Here is an 18778-nt window from a genome sequence, read left to right as displayed (position 1 = left end):
TATTTTAAATTAACATCAACCAATCAAAACTATTTTGTTTTTCTCACCAAATTGTTAACTTTAATTTTACAAAATATTGATTAACATATACAGTCCATGTGGAGACGATAACTCTTATACTTACTTATTACTTGATAAGGACTGTGTACACTTGCACAAACCGCGCATTACAAGTTTTTGACACCATTGCCGGGGACTATTGCCTTAATCATGTTTTTTAAATTATTTTTTGCAATCTAGTTTTTATTTTATTTTTATTTAATTTCTAACTTTACAAATTAATTCTTTAATTTTTTTATATTTTCTTTTCAAGTCTTCATGACTATAGATCGAATCATCGATTTACTCTTTGTAGACCCTGTAATCGAACGGGCATTTAGACAAAGAAGACGAGAAAGATTAGCCTAGAGACAAGCTGCAGAAAAGGACCTTGAGAATCAAAACAATGCTCAAGGGAATGGAGTCGCTAATGCTCATAATCCAATCCTTATTGCTGATGATAGGGATCACCCAATAAGACAGTATGTTGTGCCACTTTTTAACGAACTAAACTCGGGAATTTGGAGACCAGAGATCGAGGTACTACATTTTGAATTGAAGCCTGTGATGTTTCAGATGCTTCAAACAATAGGCCAATTTAGTGGAATGCCCACAAAAGATCCACATCTTCACCTTCGATTGTTTATAGAGGCGAGCAATTCCTTTAAAATGGTCGATGTAACTGAAGATGAATTGAGATTGAAGTTGTTTCTGTATTCGTTATGGGATTGAGCACAAGCACGAGCATGGCTTAATTCGTTGTCATCTAATTCAATTTCAACTTGGCAAGAATTAGCTAAACGTTTTTTGGTTAAGTATTTCCCACCTAGCAAAAATGCTAAGTTGTGGAATGAGACCACCACTTTCCAACAAATAGATTATGAGTCCCTATACGAGGCATGGAAAAGATTCAAAGAGCTACTACGTAAATGCCCTCACCACGAGATTTCGCATTGCATCTAATTGGAACCATTTCATAATGGTTTCAATGCACATACAAGGTTGGTGGTAGATGTTTCTGCAAATGGTGTTCTCTTGTCGAAGACATATAATGACACTTACAAGATCACCGAGATAATAGCCAGTAACAATTACCAGTGGCTGATAAATCAAGCACCTTTAGGAAGACGAGTAGCCAAAGTACATGAAATAGATGTCCTTACTTCACCCTAAGCTCAGGTATCTTCTATCTCTTCAATGTCAAAAAATTTTACTACTAACAGTTTAAATTATGTTACAGCTCAGCCACCAATCTACTGCCAGGGAGGTGGACTAAACAACAATTACATGCAGCATAGAGCAAATCGACCTCTTGGTTTTAATCAATAAGTTCAAAAACCACAACAAGTTGAACCTTCCAATAATTTGGAGAATTTTTTGAAAGCATATATTGCTAAAAATAATGCCTTGATTCAAGGCTAAGCGACAACATTGAAGAATCTAGAAAATCAAATGGGATAATTAGCTAATGATCTTAGAAGCAAACCCCAAGGTATTGTACCAAGCTACATAGAAAATCCTCCAATAACTAAGTCTTCTAATAATCTTGAGAACTTATTAAAAGCATACATGGCGAAGAATGATGCAACTTTGAGAAATTTAGAGGACTAGATGGGGCAGATAGCCAATGAACTTCGAAGTAGACCACAATGAGCTTTGCCTAGTGACACGGAGAACCTAAGAAAATCGGGCAAGGAGAATTACAAAGCGACCGCTTGGTGAAGAGGAAGGACTTTGGAACCCAAGGAAGTTGAGGTTGAAAATGAACCTCCCAAGAAAGGCAAAAATCAACCAACAGTTGAAATTCCTACACCAAAGAAGCCAGATTTTGCAAATTCTGAAGAGGTAAAATCTAAACTAGTAAATTCTGAGAAGCTAACCCCTTCATTAGATGCAGATATATTACCTCGAAAGAGCTGTCCATTCCAAGCCGAAGTTCCACAACCTTCATATCCTCAAATACTCCAACAACATAAGCGACAACAAGATACTTAATTCAAGAGAATGTTGGATGTGTTGAAACAGCTACGCATCAACATTCCGTTGGTGGAAGCTTTGGAGCAAATGCCAAACTATGCAAAAGCTATGAAGGAATTTCTATCTAAGAAGAGAAGGTTTATGGAATTTGAAACTATAGCCCTGACTACATAATGTAGCCTATTTTTTCAGAAAAAGTTGCCTCCTAAGTTGAAGGATCCACGAGGCCTTGTGCAATTTGGGATCAAGTATCAACTTGATGCCTACGCCTGTGTTTAGATGATTAAGTATTGGAAAGGCCAGACTAACTACAGTTACACTCCAGAAGGAAAGGTCGAGGATGTATTGGTATGTGTTGATAAATTCATATTTCTTGTTGACTTTATTATCTTAGATTTTGAAGCAAATAAAAAGTATCAATCATCCTAGGATGGCCTTTCTTGGCAACCAGCAAGATGATAATCGATGTACAGAAAGGTGAACTCACAATGCGAGCTCAAGATGAATAGGTGATTTTTAATATACTTAAGCCGTAAGATCTCCTGATGAGGTTGAAGATTGTTCTGCTGTCTCCAAGGAAGATTCGTTAGTTCCTACAAAATTAGAATACAATAATCCATTATAAGGTATTTCATCTGACTCTCCACATCAAGATGAGGATGAAACATGTTTGGAAGCTAATTCAGAAGGATTTAGTTCAAAAGCTCAGTTCGAATCATTAGAGCTATCATCACATGAGTACAAGAAACCCAACCCATCAAAAGAAGAGTCACTCGATTTAGACTTCATAATTTTGAAAAAGATGTTAGAAACTGAAAAGAGTTCTATCAAGGGACAAAAGAGCTTGATTCAATCTAGATTATCTGATCCTGGGAAACTCGAGCCTCAATGGTTAAAAGCAAGGATCATGGATCCCATCTATGACATTCAGTGGGTGGGACTTGTACCAAAGAAAGAAGGTATAACAGAAAATGAGTTGATTTGGTTAAGGATTATCATGGGTAGGCAGATTTGTATGAATGAAAAAAGGTCGAGCAAAACAAAACAAAAAGACCATTTCCTACTACTATTCTTTGATCAAATATTTAATATAATTCCTGGGCAACATTATCTCTTCTTTCTAGATGGATATAGTTGGTATGATAAATGGTCATTTTTCATCGCCTTTGTCAGTGACAATAACATTGAGGGATTCACTTCACTCTCTCAGTCTTTAATTTATTTTTAGTTCTTTTTTTTTCTCTCATTTGAATACATGGCATACTTAGAAATTATTTTTCTTGAATTAGTACTTCAAATTAATTTTATCTAAGGAGATTGGAATTTAAGCGGGACCATTTGCGACCCTTCCAACATTTCCTAGAAATTTAATTTGATGTAATTTTTCAAGAAGAAATTTTTTAAGTAGCCTAAAATGAATTTAATTTTTGTTTTTAAGTTTAAGTTTATTTTCTTTTTTATTATTTCAATAAGAAGGTCAAGTTGGCCCAAGGCTTAATCAGTTCATTTCTATCAAGTTTTATTTCAATACAGGTAATAAATTTTATAGTTTTGGGCTCGAGAGCCAGAACAGTGATGTGGTGAAAAATATCCAACACTCGTTGCCCCTTCCCTTCACCTCAACATCTTCCCCACACTGTAGCAATCTCGGGAAAAAATGAATGTCACAAATTAATAAAAAGGGAGAAATTTCTTTTCTTAAATATTTATTTTTAGGCATTTATATTTCTTTTCTTAGTTAGTAGTTTGCTTTCGCACAATAAATAGGAAGTTGCAAACATGAACAAATTAAGCTCAATGCCTCTTCATTATAACAAGCGAAGTGATGTGGTAATGGGAATGAACATGTTTAGGATTGGATTGTTAAGAAAGACTTGGTACTTAAGCAATCTTCATGACTCACCTCTCTTTTCTTGATATCCTACCTGGTGTTCAGTTCTCATTCATTACTTTGTTCTCGCAATGAAGACATTGCTTCTTTTTAAAGGAGGTAAGGAAATAAGTGCATGAATTTTAATTTTTTTTCTTAAGTATGATTCAATGATTACACATAAGCATGCTGAAATAAAATGATGTTCAAAAAAATTTTTGTTCATAAGTTAGCTCAAACGCAAGTATGATTTCTGATTTTATCTGAGTTTTTTTATGTTATCTTAGGTTGTGGAATGCCTGTATGTTTTTAGGTCTTATGTAGTTTTTTGCCATGAAAATTTAATTTCCTTAGAAATAGACATGCATGAAGGTTTAAGCCCTTAGAATTGACTTAGTAGCTTTCTTGAGGCGAAGTCCTAAGAGGCATAAGAATCTAAACATGATTTAGGCATAGTTTTCTTTGGATCATTTGAGCCTTTCAAGCCTACCATATTTAACCCTTGAAACTTTAGTTTGAGCATTTAAGCCTATTTTATTGTTATTCACTTACATCATAAGCCATATTACCATCTTTTTAAGTTTTATCGTATTTTTGCACCTATCTTAACTATACTTTTCTTAGTGAGCAAAGATAAAGGAAAAAATAAAAAAAAAGATGTATATGTTCTATGTATGATTCAAAAAAAATCTCTATTCAATGTCAAAGTAAAAAGAGCAAAATAAATACTCAAAATATTGAGAAGTATAGTTGGGCATAATGCTTTAAATTAAGTTTGGGGATGGTAAAACTCGTTAGTAGGAAGGATGTACCTCGAAGGAATCCAAGGAAAAGTTAGGGTTAAGATTACTGAACCTAAAAATTCACTTCTCTTTATCCCTACCTTGAGCCTAGCCCCATTAAAACCCTATAAAAGACCTATTGATTTGGATGATTATGCTGACTACATTAGTGGAGAGGAATTGCTAAATTTAACATATGAGGACCATTAATTAAACATTGTGATTTTTTTGTTTAATTGATAAGGAAACTTTGATTGAATGGTAAATGATATATATGACCTTGAATAGCATGCACTCTGTGACTTATGTTAGCATTTTCCCGCACTTAGGACAAAATTTTGGAATAATGTTTGCATATGAGTGACTTATCAATAAAAAGAATTTGTGAGCATGATTTTGTTGATGTATGTTTATGTGCAAAAGTTGATTCTATTTAATGATTCTATTTAAACTTATTGCAAGGTTGCCTTATCTAAATTTTTTACTTTGCATTACTCAGGACGAACAATAGATTAAGTTTAGGGATGTGTAAACTCTAATTTATATAGAGTTTTTATAGTTGTTTTTGGCACCTTTTGACTTGAAAAATTATAAAATCCTAAGAATATGATAGTTAATTGGGTGAATTTTGTTCATATTACGATAATGGGCATGATTTAATAAAGTGTGCAATTTTATGCTTTTATGTATTAATTTTGTACATAATTTAATTATTTTATGCTACATATTAATGTGCTATATTTAATTATGTTGTGGGACCATGAAGTTTATATGATTTTAATTGTTGCATAGGCATGAGATTATTTCTACCCTAGTGGACGAAAAAAGCATGTAATTTGGGTCATGAAGATGTTACCTTGATCCAGTTAAACTGGTATCACATGATGGACAAGTCTGATAGCTTAATGGGTCACAAAATCTTCCAAACAAGGGAAGATAAGCCCAATTCAGCAATGGTGTTTTGAGCAGCCAAAAATCAGTTTTGGAATAACTATTTGGAGGTCTCTATATTTAGATAACAATTGAAAATCAACACAACAAGTTTGCCCAAGAAATCGTCACCCCATGCTTGATTCAAACAAGATTTTATGCATGAATAAAGCAAACAAGCAACCAAACAACTCCCTCCTCCACAAGTTATAGCCGGCCATGGGAAGGAAAAATCTAAGGGATTCATCATGCTATTTTTAGTAAACACACCTACCATCCTTCACTATAAATACCCACCTCCATTCCTCATTTCAATCATCTCTCACTTAACATTCATCCTTCATTTCCTCTCATCATTCACTGACCTCTCATTTCTCTCATTCATAAACCCTCAATTTTCCCCTTCATTTAGTTAGCAATCCCTTGAGAAAATTCTCTCTTGGCTAGCCACCTTGAGGAGCATCTTAAAAAAGAAACAATTACAAGGATCAAAGGAAGCCACCACGATCAATTTCCAAGGATTGCCGAAATTATTCTGAGTGCTTTCTTCCCTAATATTTATTGTTGTTCTTGTTATTCAACATGTTTGCAATTTGCTTTAATGTTTTTTCATTAAAAATGGTAGCCTAATTTTGTTTAGCTAGATTATTGCATCAATTCAATAAAGTTTATTTAAATCATGTTACGATATTTTGTGCCTTAATCGATCATGTTTTTAATTAAACTCAATCATGTATTTCATTCATACATGATTGACTACATTAGAATTAGTTGAGCGCTCCTAACCAGAAGACGACTAGTGGACCCAATAATTGAAAGGTGCATGCTTAATTTAGATCCTAACCTGACTAAATTAAAGGTTCATAATAACTCGAAAGAGCTTTATTATCTTGCATATTTTTTTTGGTTTATGTGGTTAAATTGTTTCAAACCTAATCCGTCCCTGTTACTTCACATGAATTCTAAGAAACCCTTAGTTGAATATGATCAATAAAATGCATGTTTTTCTAAGTAAAAGATTTCGAAAGGACTTAATATTGGTTTCAAACTCATGAAAGATCAAGTTGCCATGGAATATGTTCCGGATCATTATTAACATGATGAAAATGAACTAAGTTAATTGATGTGATTATTCTAGTCTATGCATGTTATTATTGTTGAAATCTTGTGAATTCTACTGCTAAATCCACCTCATCCATTCTAATTAATCATCATACTTAGATTAATTTGCATTAGGGATCATTTTGCATCTAGATAATTATTTTTACTTAACATCAACCAATCAAAACTATTGTGTTTTTCTCACCAAACTATTAACTTTAATTTTACAAAATATTGATTAACATATACAGTCCCTATGGAGACGATAACTCTTATACTTACTTATTACTTGATAATGACTATGTACACTTGTACAAATCACGCGTTACACATAACATAGCATGCATGAGACTTCCTACTACCAAAGCATAAGGAACATTTCTCATGTTTTCTCGTTTTTCTACTGTATGGGGATAATCCTCCAAAGAAGGGTGAAATCCTGATACAGAAGTTTGATTTTCCTTCTTCAAATCGGTTATTGCATAATGTTCCAATATCTTGTCTATATATGGAGCTTAAGATAATTCTATCATTTTTTTCTTTCAATCTCATAAAATTCAAATACCTAGAACAAAACTAGCTTCTCCTAAGTTCTTCATGCTAAACTATTGAGTTAACTACAGTTTAACTAATGACAATGTCCCTACATCATTCCCAATTAGTAGAATGTCATTGACATATAGAACAAAAAAGACCAGGTTTTCATCCCCAATACATTTATAAACACAAGGTTCATCTATGTTTTTCTCAAATCCAAAAGTCTCGATTGCTTGATCAAATATTTGATTCCATGAGCGAGATGTTTGCTTAAGTATATATATGGATCTAAGTAGTTTGCAAACTTTATGCTCATTTCCTTTAGCTATATATCTGGTGGGCTGCATCATATAGATGCTCTCTTTATCATTGTCATTCAATAATGTTATCTTGAAATCCATTTTCCAAATCTCATAATCAAAAGCCGTCACAATGGATAACAATATGAGGATTGACTTAAGCATGGCAACCGGAGAGAAGTTTTCTTCGTAACCAATACCTTCTTTCTGAGTATAACATTTTGCTAAAAGTTTGGCCTTATAAGTTTCCACTTTTCTATCCGTATTTCTTTTCTTCTAATAGATCTACTTATATCCTATGGGTTTTATCCTTTCTAGTAAGTCTAAAAGTTCACACACTGAATTCGAATGCATAGAATCCATCTCAACTTTAAAATTATTTCTCAGAGCTTAGAATCAACACTCTACATCGCTTCATCATATGAGAGTGGGTCATCATCATCTTGCTCAACAGACTCAGTGTTCAAAATACTTCCGCCAGATTGGAAGAACTCAGGCCTACGAGAGAACTTCCCACTGTAACAAAGCACCCTATGTTGTTGATTGTTGGTAGGTCTACTATTAGAAGTTAGTTCTAGAATCGTTTCCATAGGGCTTTATGTATTTCCCAAAAGTTCCTCGAGTCCTTTTTTACTTCAAGGTTTGAAGTCATTCATGTAATTTTCATTAAGAAAAGTAGTATTAGTTGACACTATCACAATTTGATCTTTCGGATTATAAAACAAACCTCTATTTTTTCCTTTTGGATATCCCACAAACATGCATAATTATGTTTGTGAATCCAACTTCCTCGTATCTTTATCCATTACTTAGGTTAGGCATCCCCAAATCCTTAAATGATTTAGATTGGACTTTTGTCATGCCTTAATTCGTATGAAGATTTTTATGCTACCTTAGATGGTACATCATTCATAATATAGTAAGTCATATGCAATGCATATCCTCAAAAGGATATTGGTAGCTTCGAATAGCTTAACTTCAAACGAACAACGTCTAACAATGTTCGATTTCTTCTTTTTGCCATGTCATTCTATTGTGGAGTGCTCGAAGTGGTTAATTGGGATAGAACCTCATTTTTTATGAGGTATACTAAGAACTCATTTGATAAATATTCCTCACCTCGATTAAAACAAAGTGTCTTTATGGGTAAACCTAGTTGTTTCTCAACTTTCGCACTAAACTCTTTGAAATTATCAAAGGTTTCACTATCGTGGTGCATTAGGTACATATACCCATATATGGAATGGTTATCAATAAAGGTTTCATAATACTTGAACCACCTCTTGGACCGATGTTCATGGTGCCACATACGTCAACGCGTACAAGTTCTAAGGGTTTCACAACCCTCGTCCCTTTTGCATTATAAGATCGCTTAGTCATCTTATCTTTTAAGCAAGATTCACATTGTGGAAGATCAACTTCTTTAAGAAAAATTAAAGTTTCATCTTTCACAAGTCTAGTGATTCTTTCTTGGTTAATATGACCAAGTCTCGAATGCCAAAGGTACACCTCATTAGAGTGAGAAATTTTAAGTCTTTTCATTCAAAATTTTAGGCTCAAAAAGTGTGTACATATTTAGTTTGATAAAATAGAGATTATTTGATATCCATCCATTACAGAAAAGTTTACGATTTCTAAATATTGTAATACTAATATTAAAAGTAACGGTCAAGCCGTCTTTATATAAACATGCAATAGAAATAAAATTTCCTTTTAAACTTGGTATACAGAAAACATATTTCAAAATAACCTTCTTAAAATTATCAAAATAAAGATATACATCTCCCACTACTTCAGTTGCTATATTTGTCCCATTTTCGATCCGCAACGATAGACTCTTATCTATAAGATCTTTCGTCTCATTGAACCCTTATAGAGAAACGCACACATGATTAGTGGCTCTAGAATCTATGATCCAATGGTTTACTAAATCTTCCATTAAGCAAGCTTCTATTACAAAGCGTTTCATACCTTTACCTTAGTTTCATTCATCTTGAAATGCTCTTTCTTGCTGCAGAAGAAGCATTTAGACTTAGATAAGTATTTAGGCTCCATGGTTCTCTTCCTTTCCAGTTGTGGTGGGTTAGAGAACTTAGCCTTGTTTTTCTTAATGTGCTTTCTCTTCCTTTTTGAGGAAGAAGCTTTTTTTTTTGGATCGGCTGAACACCATTCAACATTAACTCATAAGATTGTAATTCCTTCATAAGTTGTGTAAGCCTCAGGTTCTTGTTCCCAAGGTTATATGTGGCCCAAAAGCCTACAAAATCCTTGAACAAGCTTTTGAACACCATTTTAATTTGAGTGTTTTGGTCAAACTTGGCCTTATTATCCGTGGGCTTAACAAAGTATCCCATAAAAGTAATCATATGGTCTTTGACCATAGTGTTAAGCCTTTGCTGGGCATTCATCAAACTAGTAATAGTCGACTGTCGAGCCAATATAGCTTGGCCTCCGAACATGTCTTCTAGTTTGTCTAAAATCGCTTTAGCAGTCTTACAGCTCTCCAATTTCTTATAAAGGGTGTTGGTCACGTTTGCCAGCATATAGCAACGAGCTATCTCAACAGACTTCTCCCAGCATTTGCTAGCCTCAGCTTGAGTGGCAAGAGGGCATTTATTATGAATGACTTTCTTTAGTTTCTCACATGTTTGGATAATCATCAAGTTCCTTTTCCATTCCTTATAGTTATTTTCGTTCAATTTGTTCTCAGTGAGTATATTTATTAAGGGAGTATGTGTTATTTTCGAACTAAAAATAAAACATTCATTCATTAATATCTTTGTATTAAGAAAATATTTAAAAAAAATTTGCAACTTTATGATATGCATTAAGATGTTGCATGCATCTTACATTAAATCGTGGAAATATTTCTAAGTCATTTCAATGATAATTTCTACACCCATTGAATCAAGTCACTATGGGTAATCTTGATCAACTAGTAAGAACATGGATTTTCATCCAATTAGTGCATGAACCTAATTCTTGAGGCATCCATACGTACTAATAATCATTTAACATTTGGCAATCATTCTAACTTAAGTAAAGGTTTGTGGGAAGCTACTTAACTAGAAGATCTTGAGTGTATAACCATCAACTCAACACCTATCATATCAGGTACCACAAATGAGTCATTGTGGGACAATCTCGTCGAGCAACATGTTTGAAGAAAGAAATTATTATATTGCATGATAATACCTACAACAGGGCTGACCAACTACCATACTCTTGCAAGACAGTTCCACTTACTTTCAGGAAATCTCCTCAGTGTGATCCACATGACAATCTACCATAGGGTACTTATATTTTCATGTCATCACAAGAGACCATTGATGGAGGTCGTAGGTCTTGTTTAAGGACCTTCTCCCACTCAATATTTTAAAGATATGCAAGGTTTTTAATGTCCGGTTTCAATCATAAATGATCAATATATGTATGACAAGTACATGTGACATTCTTTCCTTAAAGTTTCCATGATTTCATCTTAAAAATAAATAAAAATTACAAAATTCACCCCAAACATACTTTGGGTCTTCTATTTTGCCACCATGGACTTCTACTACGGTATTGGTTCACATTATTGTTGTCATCATCTGTCTGTCACGCTTTTTGTGTCGTCGCCACCACCAAACTATCTTAGGTCACAGTCGACCATCGTCGAACCACTATTGGCCACTATCGACTGCAACCGACCATCGTCGTCTTACCACTACCGTCAACCCTTGCTATTGAACATCACCATCGAACCACTGACAGCCTCCTGCTGCCATACCACCATCAGTCTACTGCCAATTTGGCTGGGTCAGGTTTGCATCATCTTAATCGGCCTAGACAAGTCTCGATTCTCTGAGTTTTGTCAAAAAATATAGGTTACATAAATTCTATGTCTGTTTCTGACTCACATAATTTATTCTAAAATAATAAAATTAAACCATGTGTAGAGATGATAGTCCACGATCTAACTTATACATACCCGAGAAATTAATAAAACTACATTTTATTTTCTAGGAATCACAATTTTGGCAAAATTACTTTATCATACATAATAATAAAATAATAACATACATTCCCCTAAACATGCATATAATTACAAGAATGGCACATCTTATCAAAAATTAATCACGCATGAAGAAAAGAGAAAAAAATATGGTATATGTGTATACTATAAATATAGCACAACCTAGCTCTGATAACATCTATTGAAAAAAAATCCGATTCGAAAAAGATTTTCTTGCACAGCGGAGAATAGAAAATTTTAAAAATGAGTCGGTTTGTGATATTTATAGCAATAAACCATTTATCGAAATCACACTTGTGTTTTCGGGTAAACAGATCCTTGTCATTCTCGGCTTTCAACCAAATGACCTTCTCCGCTATTCTCATACCTCGAACTGCTTTTAGTGTGGGCTCGAACAAATTCAAATCAAACACAAAATAAAAAATTATTTACTTTACTTTCAGTGGGAAAGCAAATCTCACTTTAATAGAAACTGGTAAAATTGTTATTTTGAAAAATAGAATTTATACTTAAAAAGTAAATTCTCACTATTTTCGAACAGAATAACAATATTTCAAAGTTGAATATTTAGCCTTATTGGTGTCATCTATTTATATGAAGAAGAAGTGAAACATTTGTTGAAATTATAGAAGTCTATTTCAATAGAAAAACTAAGTCCTAGTCTAAGTAGGATTAGAGGTTTGTCGTCTCATGTATCAATCATGAGAGGCTTTTGGGTCTCTTCCGTATCGGGTCCAATTATAAGTATTTTCTGGACTTTTAATTCAGTACTTTATAATTCAATTCAACCCAATACTTATTTTTATATTTCCCAAAATAAACATCTTAAATTAATTTAATTAAATACATAAACTTCTCAATTAAATAAATTTCTCAATCCAATTCTGATTCCGTTAAAATCATGACAATTTTATTGTAAAAGAATCTATAAGAAAATATATTTAATATTTCTACACTCTATGGATTCATAATTACCAATTATTTTAATTTCATTTTGAAATTCAATTATCTAATTAGATAATAATTCAAAAAAATTAAATTAAATCTTATGTCATTTTCATACTTAGTGAGAAACCACCTTCATTTCGAATGTAACTCTTTTCTCTGACTTTATAATTTCTATCCATTTTTAGTTTCAATGAGCTAACAAAAGGACTGAATAGACATGTAATTAGGGTTCAAATGATTTATAATTAAGTTCTAGGTTTTCACCTATTAATTATGAACTCATTTAGTCACGAAGTCTTTACACTATAATATCATGATTAAGCTCTTCCTAATTGTATATTATTACAAAAGCTACTCGATCAGTGCTGGTTCAATGACCTTGCCATTAATGTGTTACCTTCATAGGATATCCTTAATATCTTCGGGTAAATTTATTCTTCCAACATGATCCTATTTTATCTCATGGTAATCATTACATCTTCCTTCATGAAAAGTCAATTACTATCAAATAGTACTTAAGTCATTCATCATAAAGACAAACGACCTGTGGTCACGTTTACTTTTCATATATCATGTAATGCCAATGAGAGATATCACTTACCAATTATTTGGGCTATAAATTTTAATTATTGTGAATGATGCTACATACTATAGAAGTCGTATACCCAACTCATCAGCTTTCAGTTCCTTATCTATTTGAACTTAGATTTTTACTTACATCAAAGTATACGAGTCATGCATACATAGTTCATCATCCACTCAAGATTAAAGTATGTCACACTATGAACATTACAAGTGAGTAAATCCATCAACAAATCTAGGATCTATTCTACTTGGGCCTTGTCCAATGCATTGTCAGTTCAGTCGGTCACATCCATGTCTCTATCTTTCGGGAGTCATCAGCTTTGATACACAAGACAAAGCATTTCCCCGATTGGACTTGATATACGACATATTAGTCTTTCAAACCGGTTTGCTCATTTACGGTTAGACTAAGGATATGTTTAGGTTCATCTACTAATATAAGTTGTCTTTCTGCATTACAATTCGACCACATAATACTGCTTAGTATTAGTTAAACATTAGGCAACCAATGAGCTAATATTTACTTCCATTTTGCTTCACATGAAAAAACCATTTAGGACAATATATAAAGGGTATTAATGTAATTTACGGATAATTTTATTAAACCAATCTATTTGAAAAAAATACAAGTGTACATAAATGAAAATGCTACACTTAATGCACCAGATCCAACAGGAATAACATGGTCACTTGATTGGATTTTTTTCCCTTGAATGATAATCGGCGGGCTACACTTAATCCACAATGGGAAACTTCTTTTCGGTCATGAGTTGGTGAATAAGCATCATGGAGTGGATTGTCACTAAGCATTGGATAAGTTTTTCCAAATAACTCCAAAAGAGCTTTCGTCTTTTGCCTAGTGCCATAGGGATGAGCAAGGATATTGGTGGTTGATGATGAAGTTGAACGGACTGTAGGATTATCTTGAGCGAGCTTGTTGATGATGATATTCTTTGTGGTCATTACAACTTTGAACTTTGACTTTTTGGGAAATGAGATGAAAGGTAGAGATTGTCCCACCAAACGTGCCATAAATTTGTACATGCAAATTTCAGAACAACTATGGTGTTTATCAGAATTTCTTCTATTTCTTCGACTTCTTCAAAGAATTTTGCAAAGATTTTTTAGGCTTTTTGAGGTTGTTAATGCCTCTGTAAAATGGCTTGGGTAAACCCCTTTTTTATAGTACCAATTACTTGAACAAAAGAGAGTTCTTGTCAAATTTAATTGTTCCATTTGATTGTTTTACAAGAATTTAAACTCTTTTATTTATTATTTATCTCTTATTAATTCAATTATTTTGAGATAAAATAATAATTTGATATTATCACTTAATTAATTTATTTTTTAATTAGTGATAATATAAAAGTTCGATATTTATACCTTAATTTAAATTAATTAAAAAATAATTATGTCACATATGATGTTATCAGTTTTACTTTTGACCCACGGTAATTTTAGCTTGACACATGGCGCTTTGTAATTGATTCAAAAAAAAATTTATTTACAAAACTTCGATTGCTTGACAATATCGATTCCTTCATGGTTATTTCAAGATTATCCCAGGCTTCTTTTGTTGTAGTACACTTGAAAATCCTTTTGAATTCTTAATCATCAACTTCAGAATCCTTGGAATTTGCATTAACTAATTTCTCTTCCTTAATGATCCGATGAGTTCAGATATAGAAGTTTTAACTCCAGAAATATCAGGAAGTTCTCATCCATTGAGAACTGCACGCTGACTTTTCATCTATTGACTTTATAAAGGTTTCCATCCTAGCTTTCCAGCATGAGTAATTGGATCCATCTAACATGGGAGATCATGAAACTAAAGAGCCTTCTGTAGTGAGCAAAAATCAACTCCAAGATCACCACTTACACATCATGTGTCTTGCTTTAATATCAATTTGAAAATTATCACTTGCGAGTCGATATATGACCAGCCTTTTCATGTTAAATAGTTTGTTTTTGCAAGTTGTTATATATATTGGAATTAAATCTGTCAATATTACAGGTTTGAGTGATTTTTTTGAGATAATTTTAAATTAAAATTATTAATTTTTATGATTAGATTAAATTGTATTGAATTTAAATTAAAATTTATTGAAACAAATCTTGAAATTTAGGTTGCTATATTTGGAATCATTATACAAACAAATTAAAATAACAAATGCAAGCAACTTAATGGTTCTGTTAGAAATCTCTGGTATTAATTAATGCCTTGCAGAAGATTTGGAAGAATTAAATTTGAATAGGGATAAATAATAAAAACAAATATGTGATTAATTTTGACCTTTCTTTTATATATTTGGAGGATTACTACAATCCATGAAAAATTCAACATTAATTGCCCTCTGTTAAATCAATGTGATTAGTGATTTTTAACTACACTTTTACGTAATTCCTTGCATCCACTAATATCATTGCTACTTTTTCATCATTATGATCATCAAAGACAAGTACTGTTTAGTAGAGACAACAAAATTAGTGTCCATCTTCCACTAGAATCTCATATATCTTTTACAAGATCAGTCAGCATGCTTGAGATGAGCTCATCCCACTACAGATTCCAATCATACAAATCAGTCAATGTGCTTTGCCTGTGAGGCCAATTATTTGTCTTAAACAGGATCGAAACAGAGTATTAAATATTAATCAAGGCTCCCCAAAGCTTTCAAGCTTCATTTGTGGCGTAGAGTAACGGCCTGATAAAATAGTGGTCGCCACCACACGGTTCGAAGCTTCAGTGTAATGAACTCCATCCCAGACTATAGACCGTGACACATTGTTGCAGATGGTGGAACCAGGCTGGCCGCACGTTGCTTTTTGGCTGTAATTATTTGGAGGACCCCCATAGCCACAACAGGCCATGAATGGATCCTCGAAACCTACATACATCATTATTATTTAATATGAAATACCAAAAGAAAAAGATGAAAGCATATACAAAGAAAAAGATATGTACTTTACCATATTTTTTATACTTGGCGAAGAGTTTGTACTTTATGGAGTATACATCAACATACACAATGGTTGCATCTTTTAGAATAGTTCTCATTTCTTTACAGATATTACGTAATCCTCGATTGAATGCTTTCGCCAGATCGTTGTGGACGCGGAAGCATCCGATTCTGTCAAGATCGGTCTTGTTATGAGGATGTAATGCAAGCTCCTTCGGCGCACATCCTAACGGACCGGTGTTGTGTATCCAAAATTTTCTGCCACCATATGAGTATATGTTCTGTAGGTGCAAAACAAATTACAAAAATGATTTTGTTAGTAGGAAGAATCGAAACCATGAATCCGACACTAACCCGAATTAAGTTTAATGAAATGAGATGGACTCACTTGAATAGCTAATTTGATTTCTGCAAGAAAAGAAGGGATCTGTTTGGCTACTGGTTCATATGTCAAGTTTGATGCATACAATGCCATTAACAGATCATTTTGTCCAATGTCGATCATGTATACAGCGCTGCGGAACCCCTTTTCATCTATGAAACTTCCTGTACCTGAGTATATATATAAAGCAAAATGTGTTTTGAGGACGATTGATCTTTTGTCGCCAAACCAGGAATCCGACCACTAAGTATCTTTTAAAAGCAGTTTTCAAGCGCACGTTACCTGTTTTTTGGAGTTCAATTGATCTGTTTTTAAAGCGAATGAATTGGCGAACTTGAACATCAAGAACAAAGGGGACAAACTGCGGCAGGGTCATTGCACCAGATACAGCAAAGTTCACTCCACTAGGGAAGTTTGGAGCCAATGAGTCTAAATATGGGCTCAAATAACTCAAGTTCAAGTGTTCACCTACCAACATAGAGCCACAAACTTGGATTATCAAAAGGCTCAAATTAATGCATGCAACATATAGCTTATTGTCTCCTAACTTCCATCGCCTACCAAATCAATTTCTTTGAAGAAAATAAGGTATTAAGAATGGTTGAGGAGAAATTGGACTTACAGAAGAAGTCAATAATGAGACGTCCATCCCCTAATCGTCCAGTGCCTCTATGGAAAAAAGTGATGCCGTGAGGAAGGCCGATGGGAAGTCCGGTGCCGGCTAGTCCTCCGGTATCCGAATTTGAATCACCGAAATTGATAATAAGTGGTCTACCAAGGCTGCACTTTGAAACATCAATCATAGCAAGGAAAACCCAAATCCAAAGAAGCAATATCAAATCCTTAGAGAACCCTCCATTATCCATTTCTTAAGGGGGGTTTTTTGATTTTGAGAGCAGATGGTAGATTCACTATAAAAAGACTACATTTGGCAGGCATTGACTTCCTGTCTGGATTGTGTAAATCGATCCATGAGTTCAGAAAGTCAAATAAATTTGCAAATGGAAATTGTTTAATAAAGAAATGGTTTCTATCCAACGGTTCCCATGTGATTCACTTCACATGGAAAGAATTGAACAAACTCTTATGTATTTAGCCCACTCTCAACCTTAATGGACTCTGAAAACCTGTGAAGCAAAAACAGTTTATCAACACCATACATTCCCATACATAAGACAAAAGTGGTATCAATGCATCAAATGTTTTTGTAGCATGATTGAAAGGTTGAAGAAGGCAGCCATGCTTGTCAAGCGCGCTAGCATTTACATGATTTTGAGGCAATGCCCAGTATTGCAGCTTTCAACCGCAAAGTTTTCAACTTGAAGGTAACCAAATAGCACAATTTTCTTGGTCCTATTACTGTTAGGCATAGACAAAACCTGAATTTCCTCGAAAAACAAGGACTAAATCTTGGGCCGTCTAGTTTATTTGGTAGTCTAGATTTGGATATATCTAGCCATCCACTTGATTCAAAACATGGGTTCATCGTCAGCCCCAACACTCTCTCCTTTTGGGTTTTTTTTTCTTTCTTGATATAGGTTAGTAGCCCGTTTATATAAAACTCTATATGATGAAAAGTTAAGCGCGAGGTTCTGCCCAATGTTCTTGTTCTTCAAACACAAGACAAACATGGCTGCCATTGCAAAATTAAACTGCTTGCTATTCTTCTCATTTCTACAGTTGCAAAAGTAAACTCCTGATTATGTTCGTCGGTTCTATAGTGGCATCTGTCTCGGATGTTCAGAATTCTAATAGGAGAAAATTTGAACAAAAAAATATCATCGGAGAAGAGAAAAGAAGAAAAGAAAATCAAGAGAGATGAGAGATGAACAAAACAGATTCTGAAAATACATAACTGCCTTCCTCCCATGAATGGTGCTTAAGAGGAAGGGTAACAACTCCTGAAACAAATTGGCAAGTTGCTAACTAACAGTTGCCTCAAAACCCACCATTTCATTAAAGTTTCTTGAAGCAAAAGGTTGCATTTACAATACAACTAAACAAACAATAACAAAAATTCAAAACTGGCTTGACCGCTGGTATTTTCTTCCATAACAATTACTCCCCCCTTTAACCAGATCCTTGTAGCAGTATGGTTCCCTTTTATACCTCTCTATGACGCGAACCGGTACCTTGAGAAGGGCCCCATTAGTCCCTACGAACGGCAAACTAGGGTGACTGGGAGCCTTGCCAGTGTGCTTCTTAAGTTGGGACATATGAAATGTAGGATGAATTCGAGATCCCTCACTAAAGACAGTCTGTAAGCAACCTTTCCCACCTCAGCTTCCACATAATAGGGTGACAATTTTTTGTTCAATATCTTCCTCATAGTGTGTGTCGAAACCATTTTTAT

General features: G+C 33.8%; 2 protein-coding genes and 1 non-coding gene across 3 annotated transcripts; all 3 read right to left on the bottom strand.

The window, feature by feature from the left end:
- Positions 1-879: 879 nt before the first annotated feature.
- Positions 880-986, bottom strand: LOC121220590 (small nucleolar RNA R71). Its single transcript, XR_005917811.1, has one exon. It is a non-coding gene; the product is annotated as a small nucleolar RNA R71 (small nucleolar RNA).
- Positions 987-9523: 8537 nt separating this feature from the next.
- On the bottom strand, positions 9524-10195 carry LOC107907057 (uncharacterized). Its single transcript, XM_016834264.2, has one exon. The coding sequence runs from the start codon at positions 10193-10195 to the stop codon at positions 9524-9526; it is 672 nt and encodes a 223-aa protein (XP_016689753.2).
- Positions 10196-15493: 5298 nt separating this feature from the next.
- LOC107910625 (GDSL esterase/lipase At3g62280) lies at positions 15494-17733 on the bottom strand. Its single transcript, XM_016838537.2, has 5 exons — positions 17048-17733; positions 16708-16893; positions 16432-16595; positions 16054-16324; positions 15494-15971 (listed from the first exon to the last, which is right to left on the bottom strand). The coding sequence occupies exons 1-5, from the start codon at positions 17289-17291 to the stop codon at positions 15739-15741; spliced, it is 1098 nt and encodes a 365-aa protein (XP_016694026.1). The 5' UTR covers positions 17292-17733; the 3' UTR covers positions 15494-15738.
- Positions 17734-18778: the final 1045 nt, after the last annotated feature.

Source organism: Gossypium hirsutum, chromosome D08 (genome assembly GCF_007990345.1).
Source record: "Gossypium hirsutum isolate 1008001.06 chromosome D08, Gossypium_hirsutum_v2.1, whole genome shotgun sequence".
NCBI classification, from domain to species: Eukaryota; Viridiplantae; Streptophyta; class Magnoliopsida; order Malvales; family Malvaceae; genus Gossypium; species Gossypium hirsutum.
Note: the sequence above shows the minus strand (reverse complement) of the source record. Positions and strands in the feature narration are given on the sequence as shown.

Coding starts and splice junctions, on each gene's coding strand:
- LOC107907057 (XM_016834264.2), bottom strand. CDS start 10,195: ATGATTATCCAAACATGTGAGAAACTAAAGAAAGTCATTCATAATAAA.
- LOC107910625 (XM_016838537.2), bottom strand. CDS start 17,291: ATGGATAATGGAGGGTTCTCTAAGGATTTGATATTGCTTCTTTGGATT. Junction 16,325..16,431: donor AAATCAAATTAGCTATTCAA/GTGAGTCCATCT, acceptor TTGCACCTACAG/AACATATACTCATATGGTGG. Junction 15,972..16,053: donor CGCCAAGTATAAAAAATATG/GTAAAGTACATA, acceptor TGATGTATGTAG/GTTTCGAGGATCCATTCATG.